This window comes from Ascaphus truei, unplaced genomic scaffold, assembly GCF_040206685.1.
Source record: "Ascaphus truei isolate aAscTru1 unplaced genomic scaffold, aAscTru1.hap1 HAP1_SCAFFOLD_1328, whole genome shotgun sequence".
NCBI lineage: Eukaryota > Metazoa > Chordata > Amphibia > Anura > Ascaphidae > Ascaphus > Ascaphus truei.
The window spans coordinates 58,291-82,692 of NW_027454205.1; the positions used below are offsets into that span (position 1 = coordinate 58,291).

The window sequence follows — 24,402 nt, forward strand, 5'->3', positions numbered from 1 at the left end:
GAAAACGTTCAGTGGCTTTATTTCTCCACAGCAACATAACATGTCGGTACACTGTCCCTTTAAACAAACAAATCCTACTCCACATTGGGAGAAACTGACTAACACAGCTGGCCTAGCTAGCAGGCTGGCTGGCTAAACCAGAACCAAACCGTAAGAGTCTTTTAAGCAGTTAGAAAAACAAATGAAAAAGTCTTACTTTGGTTGCAGTAAGAAGTTTGATGTATCTGTCTCGCTAGCAGCACATATATCCGTGTGCTCTGGTCTGAGAGAGCCAGCTACTGCCAGTCACAAGATCCTTTTCTACCTTCCTGGCTAACAGGTGTAAGCTTACATCCTGAGTTAACCCTTATGAGTGCTGGATGAAGCACTCAGACATATGTCTCCCAGGCATAACTGATAGGAGTTGACTTCACTCTGTCACACACCCCAAGTGTGAGACAGTGCTGTCCCACGATGTGTTGGTGCACTTGTGGAAAATACATGCCCAGAGCTCTAGCCTCGGGGGTCGCTGTGTAAGGCCAAGTTACGGTCAGTCTGTTCCACCGAAGATCCGCCTCCGTGTCGGGTTGCCTCCAGCCGGAGTGTCCCACCTTTAGATAGTCTCTTAGATGAGGGCCTCTACTGTTCCCTGATGCAGGCCACGCGCACCGTGTGCGTCCATCACCAGTACAAGGTTACTAACACTAAAAGGCTAAGGGGCACGTCTCTATCTGAGGGGCCTTGCCTGTAGCACCACAGGCTAGAGATGGTCGGGGCCTAGCTGGGACCTGTGGGTATACTCTGGCCAAGGATAGTGGTGTTTCGCCAGTCTCCCTCAAATAATTCCGAATAACTTCCCGCACCACATCAGTGTTGGTCCCCAAGATGATCGGGTATCCAGGAGTTTCCCTGGGCTCGGGACATATCAGAGCCTCCACTTCCATAGTGTGGATCTTGCCAGTGTTCAGCTGCGATATGGGCAGCTGTACAGACACCACACCTTCGACGGGATAAGTCTCATTACTCAGTCCCCAAAGCTTCATCCTCTTGCTTGATCGCATAGGCAGGTGAGTCAGGTGCTGTTCATAGAATGGCCGGTAGATGATAGTCACCTGAGACCCAGTGTCCAGCAAGGCCGATGAGTATATGGCTTCCACGATAACTCTTACAATGGTGGACGGCCCCACCTGACTGTGGGCATCCGGTTGGGGTGCTTCCTCAGAGTTATCCGCTGGGACGGGGTCCACCGTCGACAGAGGTGGAGTGTTAGTCAGTGGTACTGTGAGGGTCATGACCCTAGGGTTGGAAACCTTGGGGTTCGGACATTCCTTGGCAAAGTGTCCGCGTTGGTGACAGTTGAAGCAGGCATTAGTGAGATCTTTTAAGGCACTGTAGGTGAGAGCTAATCTTATGGGGAAAGTGGCAGTCTGTCAGTATGGCTTTTGGCGGTTAGCCGCCTCAGACTTTTCCTTGGTACTTGGTTGTTTCTCTGGAGTTGCATCGCTCTCTCCTTTTGAGGGGTCACGGGACAGGTTGGGGGCCTGGAACCTCAGGGTGGCCTCTTGGTCCTGAATTTGGTCCATTAGATCCTCAAAATTGGGATGATTTAAGGTAGAGATCGCACAGCAAATCCTGGCCACCAGGGGGTGTGTGAGTGACGCTCCTCACAAGAATTGCCGGGTTCTATAGTGATCTACTGTAGGTCGGTCTTCTGAATGACCATTTTGTTGAACAGTGTTCGCAACATCATCTGTAGTCGACACAAGAAGTCAGATAAGTCTTCTCCCCCCATCTGCTTGAGGGCATAGAACTGTACTAACAACACACTTGGATAGTCCTTCAGCCCATAGGCCTTGGTTAGGGCATGTATCAGGTCTTTAGCTTCAGCTTTTTCATGAGTCTCACGATACAATCGTAAAAGATTGGAGGCTGGTGGCCGTAGACACTCCATGATTCTTTGCCTCTTGACTGCTTCCGTGCATGACCATTCGGGCAGAACTTGAACTGCTTGATCACGCCATTCTTCCAAGGCTTCTTCCCAGAGCGGTGTGGACCGCAGCCCAGAAAAGGCCTTCAACTTCCGGTACGGTTTCACCGGAGCCAGCTTTTCTATCTTGTTAGTGTTAGGAATCTGATTTCTCTGCGCCGTCTGCGCAACACACTTACTACCCTCAGGGAGACTCAGGGCACGCAGCACAAACCTCCACTTATTTGCCTCCACAGGCCGTCAGCTCCTCCATCGCCGCAGGGTCCCTCCCCTCGCTTCCCCTCCTTCTCAGTGGCAGGCGCGAGTCCTCAGTCCCGCGCACACGTGTGTTCTCTCCCAACATCGCTTGCGTGCACACGCAGCTTACAGAGCGCACACCCAGCATCCACCCTTCTACTTCCACTCCTGCTGTGAGGCTCCTCCCCCGTACACCGCACGGGTGTAATCAGAGAACTACCAGTGTTCACCTGGGTTGTATCAGCCACACCAATCCAGAGAGGCTCCCTGCAGTCCTCCTGACCCGCATCCATCCCTGATTGGTCAGCCCAGCCTTATCTAGCATCTCTGAGCCCTCACTCATCGCTCGATATAGTCTCTGTATGGAAGTGTTTGGTGTACTCTCGGTTACTACAGGTTTTGACATGGCTCGTACGACTTCCCCCTTTGGCTCTCGACTTCGGCTTTCCTTGGACTACGTATTCTCTGCCATCCCACGATCACGGCTTGGACTTCAACCTTCCTCATCTCTCTGCTCCCTGAACTCGGCAAGGCAATCACTATTCTACTCCTATACCCGGTACCGGCAAGTATTGTCTACATTACTTACATCTGGCCTGGCAATGCTTAATACCACACTCCGGACACGCTCCCTTTGCTGCGGGTTCATATATTCCTACCTCCCCATTCAGCCCAAGGGACGGGTCTGTCTGCAGGCAGCACCGGCGTAACAGTTGGTCAGTTCTGCAGGGCTCCTACAAGTAACCGTGGGCCATCTGTACTGCGGGCACTGAGGTGGCTTGCTTCGGACTTCAGACTGTTATCCTGGCTCTGGCGAGAGTTCTCTGGGGAGGAAGCAGGTGAAGAGAACCGACATTCGGCTATGCTGGGAAGGAATCTAAGCATTTCAGTTTGCGCGCAGCGTTTGGGGTATATGAGCGGGATTCCCCCTGGTGGAGCTTTGGGGAGTAGCAGAAATTGGGGCGCAGTGTCCTTTGGGACATCCTTTTGACAGTCAGGTAACAGTTTACTCCACTGTTTGGATGCATCCCATTTGATATCTATGATATTGGCTTTAGCAAACCCCGGTTTCTGTCTCAAGGTGGCGCGCAGGTCAGGCAAGGTTAGGGATGCCGGAACCTGGCTAATGGCAACCAAGTGGCTGGGCGTCATTTGGCATCATAGGGACCACTTGTGAACACTGTGGCTTGAGGGTAAGGACATTTTCACTCTGGATGAGAATATCTTAAATTTAAATAGGGCATCCCAGGTCTGGATCTCAGCAGCGCCTCCAAATGTAGCCCCGGACACTGACTACTCTCCTGGCACCTACCTACGACATCGACAAGTATTAAGACTAACCCACTCTCTCCAGCCCAGACCCGGCGATCTTGACTATCCACCATCCAGGCGGGCCTCCACTGCTGTGGGTGCTCCCCATTCTGCTCAAGGGTGACAAGTTCCAGGTCTCTACATCCGCCTTCATTGACTCCGGTTCAGGAGTTAATTTATTGACCAAGACTTTGCTTTAAGGAACAGGATCCCGCTTCTCTATAAATCTGTGCCTGTCGGGTTGGAAGACATCAACGGACACCCCCTCCAGCCAGCCTTCATCTCTCTGAAAACTTGCGAACTCTCTCTCATAACTGAAGACGGCAATAAGGAGGAGATCGTTCTGGACGTAATTTATACACCATCCATTGAGGTAATCTTGGGCCTCCTCTGGCTTTAACGACACAACCCATAGTTGGATTGGACCAACAAAGGACCCATAAAGTTGAGCCCTCAATGTACCAAGTCTTGTATCAGTCCGAGACAACAAATATGCGGTTTAAAGACTCCTGAAGAAGACAAAATTACTCTTCCTGAAGTTTATGCTGAATTCAAAGATGTCTTTCACAAGGTTCGCTCCGAAGTTCTTCCCCCTCATCAGCCGTTTGATTGCCCGATTGATCTTTTGCCAGGCTCAGTTCTTCCCAAAGCCAGATCTTACCCTCTTTCTCTTCCTGAGACCAAAGCTATGTCCGAATACATTCAAGAAAACATGAAGAGGGGATTTATTCAGAATTCTTCATCCCCAGCTGGGGCTGGCTTTTTCTTTGTTATAAAGAAAGACGGGTCTCTCTACCCTTGTGTAGACTACAGGGGGCTTAATAAGATAACTGTGAAGAACCGTTACCCTACCACTCATCTCTGAGCTTTTTGATCGCTTACAAGGGTCCACTATCTTTTCCAAATTGGACCTTCGAGGAGCATATAATCTTGTCCGTATACGCCAAGGCGATGAGTAGAAGACGGCCGTCAACAGTTGTGTTGGGCATTACGAATATTTAGTCATGCCCTTTGGCCTTTGTAATGGTCCAGCAATATTCCATGAATTCGTAAAAGAGATTTTTCAAGATCTTCTCAATCTTTTTGTCATAGTCTATCTTGACAACATTCTCATCTTCTCTAAATCTCTCTCAGAAAACATACATCACACTAAGCTGGTCTTCCTCGCCTTCGGGAGGATCTCCTATACGCCAAACTAGAGAAGTGCCTATTTCACCAGAATTCCATTTCTTTCCTGGGCTATATTATTTCAGACACCGGATTCTCCATGGACCCTGCCAAACTCAAGGCAGTGCTAGAATGGCCACAGCCGACCTCTTTGAAATCAATTCAACGATTCTTAGGATTTGCTCATTATTATCACAAATTCATAAAAAAAATGTTCTTCTACTGTAGCTCCTATCACGGCCTTGACAAAGAAAAGAGCAAACACCTATTCCTGGCCACCTGCGGCACTTCAAGCCTTCAAATCTGTCAAAGAAGCTTTTGACTCTATTCTGTCACCCAGATCCCAAACGACTTTTACTCTTGAGGTAGATGCATCTGACGTTGGCACAGGCGCTATTCTTTCTCAAAGGCAATCCCCTCAGGCCAAGCTTCACCCCTGCGGTTTTTTTTCTAAGAAGTTTTCCTCGGCGGAACAGAATTATGATGTTGGCATCAGAGAGCTCCTCGCTATCAAACTCGCACTACAATAATGGAGGCACCTCTTGGAAGGTACTGAAAATCCCATTTCAATTCTCACAGATCATAAAAACTTGCTGTACATAGAAAACGCCCGTCGTCTTGGAGCTCGTCAGGCCCGTTGGTCTCTCTTCTTCTTTAGATTCAAGTATCTTATTTCTTATATTCCCGGGTCTAAAATCTTGAAAGCTTATGCACTGTCCCGTCAGTTTGTGGTCGAAGCCAAGTCTGAAGATATATCGGAGACTATCCTTCCTTCCAAATACGTTATTTTCGCCAAAATCTTTTGATGTCCTGGATGACATTTTGGCTACTCAAACACGCTTTCCCGATGGTCTTGAGGTGCCGAATGGTTGTCTATATGCTGCTCCTCAATTTCGAAAGAAGATTCTAGACTCGGGTCATTCATCTAAGTTTGCCGGTCATCCTGATATTTTTCTTCAGGGTATCATCCCCAGACCAATGGATAGACCAAATGAACTAACCAAACTTTGGAACATTATTTACGGTGCTTCATTTCCGACGCCCAAGATGATTGGGTGGACCTTCTCCCATGGGCAGAGTTTGCCCACAATTCTTTAAGGAACAAATCTACACAAGAATCACCATTCTTCATCAATTATGGGTTTCACCTGGCACAGCTTCCCATTTCCTCTTCTCCCTCCGGGGTCCCAGTAGCGGAAAACAGAATCAATTCTTTACAAGAATCATGGAGGAGGATTCAGAGGACTCTTGTGGAAGCAACTCGTAGACAAAACGTTCAAGTGAACCGTCATCGGTGCAAGGTGTCCAACTTCAAACCAGGAGAAAGGGTGTGGCTGTCTTCCAAAAATATCAGGCTGAAGACACTGACCCTCAAACAGGCCCCCATTTTCCATTTTTGAGCAAATCAATCCGGTCGCGTACCGGTTACAACTGCCTCCTATGAAAATACCTTCAGTCTTTCATGTTTCTCTCCTCAAGCCTGTTTTTCAGAGTTCTCAATTTCCTAACACTTCTTCTACTCCTAAGCCAGTGATCGTATAAGGACAAGAAGAGTATGAGATACAGTACATCATCGACTCTAGAAGATCGAGGAGATCAGTCATGTACTTGGTCCACTGGAAAGGGTTTGGACCCGAAGAGAGGTCCTGGATACCCCATCACCAAATACATGCTCCCAGTTTGCTAGGCGCTTTCACGCCAGGTACTCCCACAAGCCATATTGGAGTTGTCCTGAGGCCGCTCCTCAAGCGGGGGGTACTGTAAAGAATCATGCCCACTGCGGTGTTTTTCCTCCTTGCTTCCTGCTGTACAGCCTCCTGCACACCTTACAGAGCAAGCGTGCCCACGGAGGGCTTTCAAGGATCACACGGATGCTGGCTATGCCCCTCCGCTGGTAGCTTGCGGCCGTCCTGTGCGGCGCGTACACATAACGCGCGTCTACCGCTCCCCAGCTGTGTCAACACTAATCTCTCTCCCACCTGTCTCCTGCACCTTGCAGCCTATCCCTGCTTCCACAGAGGCCGCGCCTCCACTCCTCCCCTCGGTCCCATTTGTCCAGCTCTCCTATATATGCTCAGCCTTTCCTTCCATTCTTTGGCTGAGCGTAGTTCATGGTAGCCTTGTGTTCCCACGTCCCTGCCTTGTTCCTGTTGTGCTTTAACCCTCTGCTGCTTATCTGTTCTGTGTACTGACCCGGCTTGACTTTAGGACCTCTCTCTGGATTACTGACCCCGGCTTGCCTCTAACCATCCGCTATTCTCCATCCCTGACCATGGCTATCGGACCAACTACCTTCCTACTGGCTCCAACCCCAGACCACGGCACTCCAGACACTGTCTACTCTCCTGGCACCTATGACCTCGGCAAGTATTAAGACTAACCCACTCTCTCCAGCCCAGACCCGGCGATCTTGACTATCCACCCTCCAGGCATGCCTGCGCTGTTGTGGGAGTGCAGTTTCATGCTATCCCACCTCAGTACCAGGGTCTGCAGCCCCTGAGCCCCACTCACCAGCTCACAATCTCCGTGCAGCAACCACACAGCCGTCCCCTTCCCGCATCCTGGAGGTAAGAGTGGTCCTGACTACACACATGAAGTAGAAACTTGTGAGGTTATAAGGCAATATAAAAACCAACTACATCTATAAATAAATTGTATGTTTGCCCATTAAAATATACCCCAATCTAAAACAATTTAGAACACTGTAAAACCATCATCTAAAAGAGCATCGTTAGTCAGAAAGAACCTACTGTACATGCTGCACATTTGTAAACAATTTGATTCCTGATGTAGTTTTTAAGAGAAATGTCCTAGAAAATAAATCAATTCTTAAAGGGTAATAATAGTGAAACTATGAGGGCAAAATCTACCTGCAATCACATTGTACCTTTTTCACTGTACTGATTAATAATCTTCTGTGCATAAAATCCCACGGTTTGACATAATAATAATAATAGCATGTTCTTGTATAGCGCTGCTAGTTTTACGTAGCGCTTTACAGAGACATTTTGCAGGCACAGGTCCCTGCCCCGTGGAGCATCACATAATCACATAACATCACATCACATAATCTATGTTTTTGGGGCCTGAGGCACAGGGAGATAAAGTGACTTGCCCAAGATCACAAGGAGCCGACACCGGGAATTGAACCAGGTTCCCCTGCTTCAAACTCTCAGTGCCGGTCAGTCTCTTTACTCACTGAGCCACTCCCTCTACCATTTCATTTGCATGCACGTTTGCCCAATTTGCTGCAGTACCGTCTGAAAATCCCACTTTCCTGAGGTACTCAAAATAAGGCTTTTGCTGGAGAGCGAGATACACCAATTTAGGTGGGGGTCCATTTACTCACATACCTCCAAATAGATTAACGTAGGCGATACCTGCTTTACAGAATACCAATATGCAAGACCATGCAAAAACAGATGTTTTCACCCATAAATGCATTTATTGCAGATTAATGATTAGGCCACAAGTTTGTCATTTATTAATCCCATTTTGATGTCTTATGTACAGGGAGCAAACGTGAGCTGTAAGGTCCGTACGAGCTGACACTGGGATTTGAACCAGTATCATCCGCTTCATGACAGCAACATTTCCACTGAGCCATTCATATTCCCATCATTATAGAAGCTTTCATATGTTGTACCTGACGTGGCCTCTCTTGTAGACTGTGTAGCTCTTGAATCAATTTGACTAAGTGAAGCATGAGCAGTGCTCCTACAAGAGGTTAATATCCTGTCCTATCAAGTAGAAAACATATTGAATTGTAACTTGGGGTTCATACTTTTCTAGGGGTTGCCTTCACCAACAACATGGAACGCTGGAGGCAGTTGCGCCGTTTCACTCTTGTCACATTGAGGGATTTCGGCATGGGGAAGAGAGGGATTGAGGATCGAATCAAAGAGGAGATTCAGTATCTCATATCTGATTTGAGAAAGACCAAAGGTTGGTACATTGTTCAAAGGTTGTCAAAAGGTATAGTGTAAGCCTGTGGTCTTCAACCCTTCAAGACCTGTGAACCCTTCACATCCGTATAGTGACTCCATGAAATCCCTTAAAAATATATTGTAACGTTGTAGAACCCAAACTCATTTATCCTACAGGTATGTACATATTTCAAAGTTCTAGTAGTATTGGTCCTGAAGAACTGTAGATTTATTCCCAGTTGTGATATCTCACCCAGAGCTTTCTAAATCTCAATGTTTATTCTACACTTGAAGAAGAAAGCTCTGTTTTTGGGAAGCTCTGTACACTATCATTTAATCTATGAACTATACTGTTGTATGTAAAAATAATACTCTTACAGTGGTTTGGCTTTCAATAATATTGCAACAATATATGATATGGGGCATATCCCAAACCTCAATAGCGGTGTTGTCACCTAACATAATTAAAATATATATTTTTTGCAAATTATACAACACTGCATGTAGAATTTTTGCAGACACAATGGGACCCAATCAAGTGTAGTATCTCCCCAAAAGAACACTGTTAGTAGCAATACAAATCTGGAGTTTTCACCGTATTCAATATTAAATATCAATGCAAAAAAATACTGTAGCTGCAGTTCTCGTGACAAAACTAGTCTGTTTCTAAGATAAATGGCTAATAATTAGAGCTGGCATTGCGTCGCATATACAAAGATTGTAATTCATAGTGGGCCATATTCTCTAAGCAGTGCTTTTCTATAAGACCACGTACAGTAGTATATATGGTCCTTTACAGCCGATTCAAATGAATGGGCTGTAAGTTATCTTCCAGCATGGACCGTCTTATGCAAAATGAACCTATGGAAAAGGGGTGCTCAACACCAGTCCTCAAGACCCCCAACAGTTTATTGTTTTTTTAGACTCAATGTTTACTGAATTTTTAAACAAAACCAATTACAAAGAAGAAGACAGAATATACACGTATAACATATACTGTAAGACAAATGAGTGTGTGACAAAGTCGTGAGTGGAGTACCTCAAGGATCGGTACTGGGACCCCTGCTTTTTAACTTGTTTATTAATGACCTTGAGGTTGGGATCGAGAGCAAAGTCTCCATCTTTGCTGATGATACTAAATTGTGTAAGGTAATAGAATCAGAGCAGGATGTAATTTCTCTTCAGAAGGACTTGGAGAGACTGGAAACGTGGGCAGGTAAATGGCAAATGAGGTTTAATACAGATAAATGTAAGGTTATGCATTTGGGATGCAAGAATAAAAAGGTGACTTACAAATTAAATGAGATATAAATGGAGAAGGATTTAGGAGTGCTTGTAGACAGCAGGCTTAGCAATAGTGCCCAATGTCATACAGTAGCTGCAAAGGCAAACAAGATCTTATCTTGCATCAAACGGGCAATGGATGGAAGGGAAGTAAACAGAATTATGCCCCTTTACAAAGCATTAGTAAGACCACACCTTGAATATGGAGTACAATTTTGGGCACCAATCCTTAGAAAAGACATTATGGAACTAGAGAGAGTGCAGAGAAGAGCCACCAAATTAATAAAGGGGATGGACATTCTAACTTATGAGGAGAGGCTAGCTAAATTAGATTTATTTACATTAGAAAAGAGGTGTCTAAGAGGGGATATGATAACTATATACAAATATATTCAGGGACAATACAAGGAGCTTTCAAAAGAACTATTCATCCCACGGGCAGTACAAAGGACTCGGGGCCATCCCTTAAGGTTGGAGGAAAGGAAATTTCACCAGCAACAAAGGAAAGGGTTCTTTACAGTAAAGCACTCTTTGATAAAGTCCCACGACGGGGTGAAATGCGTCAGAGGTCTCTCTGTGATGTACAGCACCATCGTTTAATAAAGCTGATTTTAATCCATTTCTTGACTGAGTTCCATTCACGCAGTGACCGCCTATACTCCATTTACCTCTTTACAGTAAGGGCAGTTAAAATGTGGAATTCATTACCCATGGAAACTGTGATGGCAGATACAATAGATTTGTTCAAAAAAAGGATGGACATCTTTTTAGATGGGAAAGGTATACAGGGATATACCAAATAAGTATACATGGGAAGGATGTTGATCCAGGGATTAATCCGACTGCCAATTATTGGAGTCAGGAAGGAATTAATTTTTCCCCTTAATGGGGTTTTTTGTTTGCCTTCCTCTGGATCAATAAGTAAGTATAGATATAGAATAAAGTATCTGTTGTCTAAATTTAGCATAGGTTGAACTTGATGGACGTACGTCTTTTTTCAACCTCATCTACTATGTAACTATGTAACTATGTAACTATGTAACTATGAATCAAAGGCTGGTAGCTTAATAGAGTACGGGTTTCTGCAGAAATGAGGGGGAGATGGAGATGGAGAAGGGGAGAAGATAGAGAGAGAAAATGAGATGAGGTGATGGTCAGAGAGAGGAAAGGGGGAAATGGAGAAATCAGAGAGAGAAAAGTTTATAGTGAAAACCAGGTCTAGGTAGTGGCCATCCTTGTGGGTGCTGGCTGCAGTCCACTGTTGAAGACCAAAGAAGAGGATAGCGAGAGAAAGCGGGTAGCCCATGGGAGAGAGGTGTCATCAGTGTGGAAGTTGAAGTCCCCAAGGAGAAGAACAGGGGAGCATGAGGAGAGAAAAAAAGAGAGCCAGGATTCAAATTGAGAGAGAAAGGCAGAAGGGGGATGAGTAGATGCAGGTGGGCGATAGATGACCGCCACGTGAACAGGGAGAGAAGATCTGGACAGTGTGAGCCTCAAAGGAGGGAAAAGCAAGAGAGGGATGAATAAGAAGGGTACAGTAACGGCAGAGAGAGGAGAGGAGGAGCCCCACGCCTCCACCCCTGCCATCAGGGCGCAGAGTGTAGGAGAAGGAAAGGCCACCATAAGAGAGGGCAGCTTCCAGAGCAAAGTCAGACTGAGTAAGCCAGGTCTCAGTTATAGCAAATAGGAGCAGAGAGTGAGAGAGAAAGAAATCATGCAGAGAGAGGAACTTGTTAGAAAGGAAGCGAGTATTCCAAAGGGCACAGGAGAAAGGGAGAGAGGAGGAAGGGTGGTAGGGGATGGGTATGAGGTTGGAGGGGTTGACACTAGAAGGAGTAGAAGTTGAATTTGGCAGGCGAGGATGAGAGCATGTAGAAATAAGGCAGGGACCAGGATTATGAGAGATATCCCCAGAAGCAAGGAGGAGAAGCATGGATAGAAATAGAATGTGTGAGGCTGATTTTGTAGGGGTATTGTATTGTATGTCTTTATTTATATAGTGCCAAAAGTGTACTCAGCGCTTCACAAAGAATACAGTACAGGAAATTTAAAAAATACAATAAGTGCAGCAAAAATCAGACAATGGGAAAGGAAATCCCTGCCACAAAGAGCTTACAACTGAAGAGATTTGAGGGGAAACTTACAGAGACAGCAGGTAGGGGATAAGTGCTGTAGATGGGTGTGCTTGGCCACAATGGGTGGTATAAGTGACTGTGGGACAATAGCCATGAGTGCAGGCTATTGGGATGCTTGATTAGTGGGGCAAGTGTTAAGGTTAGTCAGTGTTAAATGAAAAGGTTAACACAATTTACTGGGGAAGAGATGGCAGGGAGGCGTGGGTGAGATCAGGTGTGTATGTCTGGCTTCAGGCTTAGGGGATATCCCCAGCAGCAGGAAGGAGTAGATAGAGGGTGTGAATAGAGGATTTGTGTGGGTGTTTTTTATTTAGGATTGTTGGGAGAGAGATGTATAAATAATGGTGCAGTGGGTAGTGGGGAAGTTGGAGATAACAGGGACATTCACCAAGGAATGAGGAAACAGTAAACAGAAAAAGCAATAAGGAGGGCATAGTGAGATACAGGAGGAGAGACTGCCCAGTTATTGGAGGATAGTAATAGTACAATTAATCACAGCTTTTAGAAACTAAAGTTCTCACTGTTGTAAAGATGTTGTTCAGAGTTCAGATCTTCCTCCAATCTTCAACTCCAATTTCTACTCCAAGATTAACTCTGCCACACACTTAAATCTTACACTTTGATGTTACACAGCCATATGGCTAACAGGCAAGGTATCCTGCCTTAAGTATTCTAAAACACAGCCACATTGACTAATAATTAAGGGAGGGGTCTGCCTAATCAACTCACACCAAATTGTTAATTACATTTTAGGATCTTGCCAATTGATAGAATCCAGCTCACACATACAGTACCAATGTTAATACATTTTAAAATCTGTAGCAATTGATAGTGGAATCCAGCTCACACATACTTAAATGTTACACTTTGATGTTACACATCCAAGGGGTGTGTTTTAAGGCAGGGGTATAGCTGTGTAGTGACAGAGGTCGCAGGTAAGAAAGTAGTTCATGTGAACTGAGAAGTGGTGAAGACAGGAGAGATGGAGATATATGAAAAGAGTTGGAGACATGAGGCTGGTAAAAGAAGTGCATAATTTGAAAACAAGTGAGGTCAGAGAAACTAGAAATAGTAAATGCGGCATCACAGCAATAGTAAAGTGCTGAGGTGCAGTCTGGGCTAGATAATGTCCTCCTTTCCAGCATAGATCAAATCCAGGATTCAGGGCCAGTAGGTGTTGTCCACTCCTTTTGAACTCCCTTTTAAAAACAACTTTACAAGGTACTTGAAACCTGGCTACTTCAAACATCGCTGAAAACAGCATAAGGCTGCTGGGCTTTTAGATTTATAGGTCTAAAATGTCACCTGACTGAAATTAAATTCAGCCCAGACAACTTAATTAATACATGTGAGGCACATTACAAACAGATGTTTTTTTAAACCGGGTGTTGTCCTGCTTAAGTGACAAAGCTGAATTTAATTAAGACACACATCAAGGGGTGATTGATTTAGATACAGAATTCAAATATAGTTTTTACCAGATAGTTGTAACAAGTTGAATTGACTAAAATAGGCAGCTGGGGATGATTTAGAGACAGAATTCAAATATAGTTTTTACCTGAAAATAGAAGAAAAAGATGACCAATCCAGTAGTCCAATACTCTTCCCAACTCCCTTTTAAACTCCAACATTGCCAGCTACTTGAAACATTGCTACTTCAAACATGGCTTAATTGTAAAGCAATACATTTGTTTTGATGCAACGTCGCTGTCGCCATCACCGACACTATAAGCGCGACCTTAGAATGGAGCTTGCTACCTCCGACGTCACTTTTCAGTGACGGAGCCTCGTGTCTGGGACCCGGTTGTCTCCATCAGAGTCGGAGGCATGGAAATGAGAATGCACTGGAGGGATGCCATGGGTCACACAATGAAGTCAATCCTATGTGTTTCGCTCTAGGCGTGATCTTCCTCAGGGATTATTGGATTGTGAGAGAATTCAGACCATTTATATGATTTGAAATAAATGTATGTATGTGTCTCTTTATTTAAATACCGCCAAAAGTGTACTAAGCGCTTCACAAAAAATACCGTTTTTTAGGGGAATTATAATAATACAGGGAATTATAATAATACAATGAGCGCAGCAAAATCAGACAATAGGAAAGGAAACCCCTGCCCTGAAGATTTTACCATCTAAGTGGTACTATGATGAGAGATTTATGGAGACAGCAGGGGAGGAAATAAGTGCTCAAGGCAGCATTGCTTGTCCACAATGGTTGGCAGGAGTGACTGTGGGTGTGGGACAATAGCCACGAGTGCAGGCTATTGGGATGCTTGATTTGTGAGGCAGGGTTTAATGTTAGTCAGTATTAACTCAGATAGTTTAACACCATTTGCAGGGGAAGAAGTAGCAGGTGTGTATATGGCTGGGTCTGGGATTAGGAGAGATCCCCAGAAGCAGGAAGGAGTAGATAGAATGAGGGTGTGAATAGAGGATTTGTGTGGGTGCTTTATATTGAGGGGTAACGAAGTTGTTGGGAGAGAAGTGTATAAATAATGGTACAGGGTATGGGCACAGGCATAGGTGGAGGAGAGGAGATATTAAGAAATGTTGATAGGAGGGGAGTAGGGAAGTTGGGGGGAACAGAAACGTTTACAAAGGAGTGAGAAAACAGTAAACAGAAAAAGCAATAGGGGTGGTATAGTGAGCTGCAGGAGGAGAGAATGCCCAGGTGTTGGAGGATATGAAGAGTACAAATTATCAGAGCATTTAGAAAGTCAAGTTCTCACAGATGCAGAGTTGTTGTTGTTGTTGTGCAGAGTCCAGATCTTCATGTATTCTTCACCTCAAATTCTAACTCCAGTATTAACTCCACAGACACTTTATATGTGACACTAAAGATGTTACACAGCCAATCAATTAAATCAAAACAATAAAAATGTAAATAAAAAATTATTTAAAACGTTATACAAAAAAACTAATATTTAGGCATGTGTAACAAGGTAGAATGACCATAAAATGGTGGTAGAGATTAAGAACACAGTGGTTAAATATTATTGAATATTATGTCATATTTATATGTAATATACTATTGGAATTTATTATTAATATTAATGTTTTTATGCTCATTACATAATTGATTCCAAATCATATAAATCATCTGAAGTTTCTCATAATCCCATAATCCCTGAGGAAGGTAATGCATACAGAGAAACGCGTAGGATTAACTGCATTGTGGATTGACTGCATTGTGTGACCCATGGCATCCCTCCAGTGCGTTCTCATTTCCCTGCCTCTGCCTCTGACATTGCGGAGATATCCGGGTTTCAGAAGTGAGGCACCGTCACTGACGAGTGACTTCGGAGGTAGCAAGCTCTGTTCTAAGGCTGCGATTATAGTAAGCAGTGCATTACTTTCTCGTGACAATGTGACGTCACACGCTGACGTCAGCAAGGGGGGAGGCACAAAAGGCAAGATGGAGATGTGATTGGCTTGCCACCAGTCACGTGATGCATCCATCGCTGTGTATCATAAAATCATTTGTCTTCTATGCTTTTGGTCTCCACGTCGCTACGCAGTGTCGTCACGGTCACCCCACTCTGGGCACCCGCGACGGACTTCAGGTACTGGTTTTGGAGCTGCGCGCCATCGCCATAACTTTAAGCGCGGCCTAAGTGTCACTGGGGACCAGGCACTTACACATTTAAAACCGGGTTCATATCACTGAGCAAAGCCAAGAAGTAAAATAAACTGTATTTTATTCCGTAGGAACAGGCAAACACACATTGAATAGGCAGAAGAAAAATACACTTACTGGAGGTTTGGGGTTGAAACACTGACTTTTCTAGTTGAAATAACGTCTGTAAATAGTCCGTTGGTTGACCGGGACTTAGCCCAACAGGTTCTGGAGCCCAAATCGGCATGAGCCTCCAGCAGCTCCTGCACTTTCCACTCCAAAGGGTACTGAAAGTCTGACTTAGGAACTTTTCTGCTTAAAGTCCTGTAGCTGTTTCCTTGCTGTCTCCGCAAGGCTTCTATGGGCTTGGAGTCACTTAGAACTCCTAGGATTTAGGATCTTGAGAACTTGGAAATCTTGGCAAAACCATGGAATCACATTGAATCACTGGGGAAAAAACCTGCTCTCTGGGCTGGCTGCTCACTTTTTTTATAACTTTTCAAAGTCATTCCTGCAGTATTACAGTCAATCCGTATAGAGGGAACTTCATCTCAAGCCACTCACACACTTTGCCAGGTTTGTGAAAGCTGGCACCTATGGCTTCAGAATGGCACTGGGCATGTGCGACAAAACCGCCATCTTGCTTATTTGTCATGCTAAGCTCCTGCAGGGCTGGGGCCTCTCTGTCTAGGGAGGTGACAGTTTGCCAGGATGGCCTGTATTTACACAACCATCTTATTTAAATGGCTTTCACACCCCTGGCAAAAAGTGTCCCTTTCATCTATGGACCTAGACCTTACACTAGTCTTTATTTCTTACCCACAGCCAACTGGATCTTTAAACATTTTAACTTGACTTTTAAAACTCCCACGGGCTTATCTTAATAAAAACCCTCTCAGCCTTATTCTTGACTGGCGTAAACCCCAAACCTTTATACTAGGTTTAGGGGGTCTGGGCAAACACTGGGCACCCCCTCATTACACTGGGGACACCGGTGTATGTTGCAGGGACACATTAACCCCTTCATGCCCCATTTACCTTTTCTGGTCTATGCTGAAGCAGGACCCCCTAGTGATGAGTTGCAACAACGCTTTCATGGTAGAGTTTTGACCGGAGCACTGCGCTTCAACATAGCTGGGAATCTAACCTGATCCCTGGGTATGTTTTTGGGGTCTCCGGTAACTTTGGAACCCCGCTAAATAGACGCAATCTGAAATGTTACTCGGTCAATCCTACCCTGAAACTCACAGCCTGGCCGTCACCACTTGCTAGCACTCCTGGAAAGGGTGAAAAATGAAAAATGGCAAGTGTCGCATTTTTTATTACATGTACAGTAATGCATGCACAATACACGGGTTCAAGAGCTGACACTCTAGGACCCCCAAAACACAGTTCAGGGGCAAACAAGTAGGCTTTACCTTTATTATAAAGCCTGGTTACCCCCTCACCGTCACAATAAGCAACTAGCATCTCCCCACAGAAGAAAGGGAGAGGATCCTTCTGCCCAGCTGCCTTGTTCAGGACCAGGTTCGGGACCTAAGTTACTGAAAGCAGGATTGTGCAGAGACACTGGAAGAGGAATAGACCGTGTGCCTATTTCTGAGGTTATAACACCCAAAGCCACTGAACACTTTGTTTGTTTGTTTGTGAGTCTTATTTCACTTCCAATACATCCTGAGTATTACTCGATTGTACTACTGTGTTTCTTTTCTATTCCACCCCCTCCCCCCATTCCCCTCATCTTTCCTGCTGAGGAAAGTAAACAAGTATACAGATTTTCTGCAGATCGGATGTGCTTTGTCCCTGACTGAGCTTGTTTTCTCACTTACTTTATGTGAGTGTAACATTTACCTTTTCAGTAATGAGCCAGCCAGGATACAAGCTTAACACTTGAGCATACTCCAACTTTCATTATACAACCCCGATTATACTGTATACTCATGTTTTAGATTATTGATAACTCTGAGTTATGGAGGATCTTGTTATGCCTACATCATGAACACGGCAATATACATGATAAAAATATAGCTACTTTTAAACATAGGTTTTTGAGGCACTGTTATTGGATTAATCCTCTACATCTTTTCCAGGGACAATGTTCAACCCAAGTGTTCATCTCAGCCTTGCCTCTTGTAACATCATGAGCTCGATCATGTTCGGTGACCGCTTTGAATATGACAACAAGGACCTACTGTCTATGGTACATGTGATTCATGAGTCATTTGAGCTCATAAGCTCTGCCTGCGGGCAGGTAAGTGCTATTTTGTGGGGGCAGAATTGTAATGTACTATATATATTTGCTTGTTGGCAATTAACCAACAGAAAACGTGCCTCAAATGTAAAAAGTTTGTTAATCACAGTTTTTAATGGTGATGAGATATTTATACTGTGATTAGTGATAACATAAAAACATAGTAATTAGGTTGCAAAAACATCCATGACCATCCAGTTCAAGTTACGTTAAATTCTAATCCGGAGGAATATAAAGAAATAAAATAATTAATGCTCTGTCTATGTGGTACCCTGATTAATCACATTTATGGATCAATATTCTGCATATGTTTTATCCTGATCAATCAAAAGTCTCCCTGCATCAAAACTCTGCAAATGTTTTATCCTGATTAATCAGATATCTCCCTGGATCAATACTCCATGTGTTAATTACTTTGACAATTATTTCTTAAATGTACCTACTGTATCTTATACTATATTAGTGAAAGCACTGTATGTTTGCCTGCCTGGATGTCCGGTGTCCCTAGCGGCAATCTCATTGGTCCCTTGGGCCGCCCGCCCCCGCACACCTCTCATTGGCCTCACACACTCACACCACCCCCTTGGCCCGCCCCCCACACCTCGCATTGGCCTGAGGCGGAGTGACGGGCCAAAGGTCCACAAAAAAAAAAAAAAAAAAAACACACAGTGTCACACACACACAGTGTCACACACACACAGTGTCACACACACACACACACACACACACACACACACACACACACACACACACACACACACACACACACACACACACACACACACACACACACACACACACACACACACACACACCTCTGTCCTCTCCCCCCCCCCATCACACTCACCTCCCCCCCACTCCATTCCCTCCCGCTCCACTCCCTCCCCGGCGGCGCCCGGAAGCCGCTCCACTCCCTCCCGCTCCACTCACCTCCCTCTCACTCCATTCCCTCCCGCTCCACTCACCTCCCACTCCATTCCCTCCCAGTCCCTCCCCGGCGGGGGGACACGCGCCCACCTAAGAGGCGCCCGGAAGCCGCTCCACTCACCTCCCGCTCCACTCACCTCCCACTCCACTCACCTCCCACTCCACTCCCTCCCGCTCCACTCCCTCCCTGGTGGGGGTTGGCACACGCGGCACCTAAGAGGCGCCCGGAAGCCGCTCCACTCCCTCCCGCACTCACCTCCCTCCCGCTCTACTCCCTCACTCACGCTCTACTCCCTCCCGCACTCACCTCCCTCCCCGGCGGGGGGACACGCGGCACCTAAGATGGCGGCGCCCCGAAGGAGAGGTGACGTGTGTGTGTGTGTGTGTGTGTGTGTGTGTGTCACTGTGTGTGTGTCACTGTGTGTGTGTGTGTCACTGTGTGTGTGTGTGTCTCACTGTGTGTGTGTCTCACTGTGTGTGTGTGTGACACTGTGTGTGTCTCTCACTGTGTGTGTGTGTGTGTGTGTGTGTGTGTGTATATGTGTGTGTGTGTATATGTGTGTGTGTGTGTGTGTGTGTGTGTGTGTGTGTGTGTGTGTGACACTGTGTGTGTGTCTCACTGTGTGTGTGTGACACTGTGTGTGTGTCTCTCACTGTGTGTGTCACTGTGTGTGTGTGTCTGTGTCACATGGGGGGGGGGCAGGAGGGGAGAGAGAGGGGGGGAGCGGAGAAACATACAGGGGGAGTGGAGAGGAGAGAGCCGGAAATTTTAACCAACCCACCCCCCTCCTGTCCACTCTCCCCCCCCCCCCTCCTCCTCCTCCCGTCCGCACTCTCCCCCCCCTCCCGTCTGCTCTCCCCCCCCTCCTCCCGTCCGCTCTCCCCCCCCCCTCCTCCCGTCCGCTCTCCCCCCCTCCTCCCGTCCGCTCTCCCCCCCCCTCCTCCCGTCCGCTCTCCCCCCCCCCTCCTCCCGTCCGCTCTCCCCCCCCCTCCTCCCGTCCGCTCTCCCACCCCCTCCTCCCGTCCGCTCTCCCCCCCCCTCCTCCCGTCCGCTCTCCCCCCCCCTCCTCCCGTCCGCTCTCCCCCCCCCCCTCCTCCCGTCCGCTCTCAACCCCCCCTCCTCCCGTCCGCTCTCCCCCCCCTCCTCCGGTCCGCTCTCCCCCTCCCTCCTCCCGTCCGCTCTCCCCCCCCTCCTCCCGTCCGCTCTCCCCCCCCCTCCTCCCGTCCGCTCTCCCCCCCCCTCCTCCCGTCCGCTCTCCCCCCCCCTCCTCCCGTCCACTCTCCCCCCCCTCCTCCCGTCCGCTCTCCCCTTCCCCTCCTCCCGTCCGCTCTCCCCCCCCCTCCTCCCGTCCGCTCTCCCCCCCCTCTCCCGTCCGCTCTCCCCCCCCTCTCCCGTCCGCTCTCCCCCTCCCTCCTCCTCCCGTCCGCTCTCCCCCCCCTCCTCCTCCCGTCCGCTCTCCCCCCCCTCCTCCCGTCCGCTCTCCCCCCCCTCCTCCCGTCCGCTCTCCCCCCCTCCTCCTCCCGTCCGCTCTCCCCCCCCTCCTCCTCCCATCCGCTCTCCCCCCCTCCTCCTCCCGTCCGCTCTCCCCCCCCCTCCTCCTCCCGTCCGCTCTCCCCCCCCTCCTCCTCCCGTCCGCTCTCCCCCCCCTCCTCCTCCCGTCTGCTCTCTCCCCCCCCCCTCCTCCTCCCGTCCGCTCTCTCCCCCCCCCCTCCTCCTCCCGTCCGCTCTCTCCCCCCCCTCCTCCTCCCGTCCGCTCTCCCCCCCCCTCCTCCTCCCGTCCGCTCTCCCCCCCCCTCCTCCTCCCGTCTGCTCTCCCCCCCCTCCTCCTCCCGTCCGCTCTCTCCCCCCCCCCCTCCTCCCGTCCGCTCTTTCCCCCCTCCCCTCCTCCTCCCGTCCGCTCTCTCCCCCCCCTCCTCCTCCCGTCCGCTCTCACCCCCCCCTCCTCCTCCCGTCCGCTCTCCACCCCCCCTCCTCCTCCCGTCCGCTCTCCCCTCCCCCCCCTCCTCCCGTCCGCTCTCCCCTCCCCCCCCTCCTCCCGTCCGCTCTCCCCTCCCCCCCTCCTCCCGTCCGCTCTCCCCCCCCTCCTCCTCCCGCCCGCTCTCCCCCCCTCCGCCTCCCGCCCGCTCTCCCCCCCTCCTCCTCCCGTCCGCTCTCCCCCCCTCCTCCTCCCGTCCGCTCTCCCCCCCTCCTCCTCCTCCCGTCCGCTCTCCCCCCCTCCTCCTCCTCCCGTCCGCTCTCCCCCCCTCCTCCTCCTCCCGTCCGCTCTCCCCCCCTCCTCCTCCTCCCGTCCGCTCTCCGCCCTCCCGTCCGCTCTCCGTCCGCCCTCCCGTCCGCCCTCCCGTCCGCTCTCCGTCCGCCCTCCCGTCCGCTCTCCGTCCGCTCTCCCGTCCGCTCTCCCGTCCGCCCTTCCGTCCGCACTCCCGTCCGCTCTCCGTCCGCTCTCCGTCCGCCCTCCGTCCGCCCTCCCGTCCGTCCTCCCGCTCCTTCCGTCCGCTCTCCCCCTCCTCCTAGCGGGAAATTTAACTCACGGGCAACGCCGGGTCTCTCAGCCGCACACGCACACGCACACGCATACACACACGTATACACACACGTATACACACGTATATACACACACGTATACACACGTACACACACGTATACACACACACACGTAGGCGCACGCATACACACACACGTAGACACACGTATACACACACACATGTAGACTCACGTACAAACACACACGTGTACACACACAGGCACACGTAGACACACACACGTAGACACACACACACACACACGTATACACACACACACACACACACATAGACACATACACGTAGACACATACACACACGTAGACACACACGCACGTAGACACACACACACACACACACGTACACTCACACACATGTACACGTACACACACACATGGAGACATACACACACACACATGTAGACATACACACACACGTATACACACACACGTATACATACACATAATGTATACACACACACATGTATACACACACACACACGTGTATACACACACATGTATACACACACACACACACACGTGTATACACACACACACACACACACTATCCCCAGCACCACCACATCAGCACACCGCTATCCCATGCCCCCCCCCCCAGCACACTGGCATTCTCGGCTCCCCGCCATTCTCAGCCCCATCAACACCATCAGCACCCACACATCGGCACCTTTGCACCTCCCCCATCGGCACAACCACATCCGCACCCCCACATCAGCACCAAACCCTCCCAAATCAGCACACCGATACAATCACCATCAGTACAGCCACAGCAGCACTACCACCGCACATGGGCCGCGTTGACCACTCCTCACCCAAATGCCACACCCACACCACAAACATCCCGGGCAACGCCGGGGCTCTCAACTAGTCTATACTATAATTCTAGAAAATATGAATTTAATTCATTTCTGCAGAAGATGAAAATAAGTGAACATTTTCATTGAGGAAGGAATTGGATCTTTTTAAAGGAAGACAACTACATAGATATGTTCTAGATGCAGTCCCACGTAGCCGAAGGGAAAACAACCTTTTGTAAGGAATTTGACAGTCTAAACATGTCACTGCCATTGCTCCATATCGGTCCTGGGAGGAATTGTGCCTTTAGTCACCTTATCCTTTAATGAAGGTTCCTATGAGAAGCAGATACATAGCACAGCGATGTGCAGTTGTTGTACTTTAGAAGCTTGACCCTGTATTTCCATGTTATTCTTCATAGCTGTATGAAATGCTCCCAGGTCTCATGAAGCATCTTCCCGGTAAACATCGCCAAATATTCCGTGACTTTGAGATCCTCTTAGCAATAATAGAAAAGAGAGTGGAGATGAGCAGACGGACGCTGGACCCAAGCAGCCCTAGGCATTACATTGACACATTCCTCATTAAAATGGACAAGGTATTGTAACCTAGATTATATTTGACTTGTAAAATTATAATTATTTATATCAGGGGTGATGCAAATGAGAGACGAGAAACCCTGCTTTAGCACTCAAGCTCAACCTCCAGAGATTTATGTAGGAATTAAAATATCAATTTTATTATTCTTACACATATATAATATAATGGGTGTTAAAATGACATACTGAGGGTACGTATTGGATCCCAATGCTAACAGCCGTACAGGCTCAGGATCCTATAATATGTGTGAACTGTCAGAATATACTGATAGTACACTAAATCACAGTCACAGATGGGATCTGTGTAGTGGATGCATACAGGTATAACAGACAAAGTAGCATGTACTGTAGAACACTGAATCAATTGTCCTGATAGATATTCTGATACACAGTTGCCGTTAATGTATGAGGTGTGACGTGTATAGTATATTGACACACCACGTATACACCCAGCCTCCCGTGTAAGTATAATCCAAATGACTAGGGTCCACACTGTGTGATTGTAAGTAAAGGTATAGGTAAGTATGCACCGTAGCTGTGCTGATGTAGCCTTTAATAACCTCTATGGTGTCTGCAAAGGGTGTGTGCTCAGGATAGTGCACAGCTATGCCGGTAGGTATATGGGGCCAGTAGCATAGATATCGGTTCCTAAGGTAGCATAACCCTGTATGGGCACACAGTGTAGCGACTTAGATTACACAAATGATAGTTGAATACAATCTGCAATAGTTCCTGCTAGCCTAGGAAGCTCTGTGTATAGTGAGTGCTGCAGAGATATGTTTCCAGACTCCTCGGTCAGTGCTATACACAGAGTGCAAGAGCCAGGCTAAAATTAGGGCTTCCCTATTGTCTTTATATCAGGGGTGGCCAACTCCAGTCCTCAAGGACCCCAACAGGTCAGGTTTTAATTAAGGATATCCCTGCTTCAGCACAGGTGCCTCAATCAGTGACTCAATCATTGTGATAGAGCTACCTTTTCTGAAGCAGGGATATCCTAAAAACCTGCCCTTTTGGTGGCCCTTAAGAACTAGAGCTGGCCTCCCCTGATTTATTTAATGCATTTCCCCCTCAAAGTGCTTCCCAAAAAGACAGTATACAAATGATTACTGTATTATAGTTGGTGCTCTGTGCAAAGTATACCAATAGACACACTGGGCCTCATGCAGTAAGGCCCGTTCCAACATTTTCGGTAAGGGTTGCGGATTGGTGGCTAACAGGCCATTTTTTGCCGATTTGCCCTCGCAGTATTCAGTAAGGGCCGAATCCTTCCGATCCCTGCCGAAGCACTGCGAAAGCAAAGCTGCCGATGACCTGTGGCGATACAGCCTGGCTCCCGATAAGCCTTCCGATAGGCCTTTGGTGCCGATAGATGTTTGCAGCTGAGAGAGACAAGCCGCTCTCTCAGCGCAAACATCGGCAACAAAAAAAGTATTTAAAAACAACTTTTACTCATAGTGTACATGTGCAGGGGGTCTTCAGAGCTGAACCGCGTTGGTTTGAGGTCCGGGGACCCCCTGCCCCCAGAGATACAGGCCCCTTTATGAGGTGCCGGTATCCCTCGGCGTTTCAAGGTCCCGATCACGTGACCGCGACCTGTAAACAAACCAGAGGGATACCGGCACCCCATAAAGGGGCCTGTATCTCG

The 24,402-nt window shown here is 47.8% G+C and overlaps 1 protein-coding gene across 1 annotated transcript in view; it reads left to right on the plus strand.

Annotated features, from left to right (window-relative positions):
• LOC142475682 (cytochrome P450 2G1-like) overlaps nucleotides 1-22,765 on the plus strand; it is a 39,113-nt gene extending 16,348 nt beyond the window's left edge. The window contains exons 4-6 of the mRNA XM_075581456.1: nucleotides 8,474-8,626; nucleotides 17,736-17,896; nucleotides 22,580-22,765. Of these exons, the coding sequence (XP_075437571.1) occupies nucleotides 8,474-8,626; nucleotides 17,736-17,896; nucleotides 22,580-22,765 (500 nt within the window). The remainder of the gene's footprint in view (nucleotides 1-8,473; nucleotides 8,627-17,735; nucleotides 17,897-22,579) is intronic.
• The last annotated feature ends 1,637 nt before the right edge of the window (nucleotides 22,766-24,402 follow it).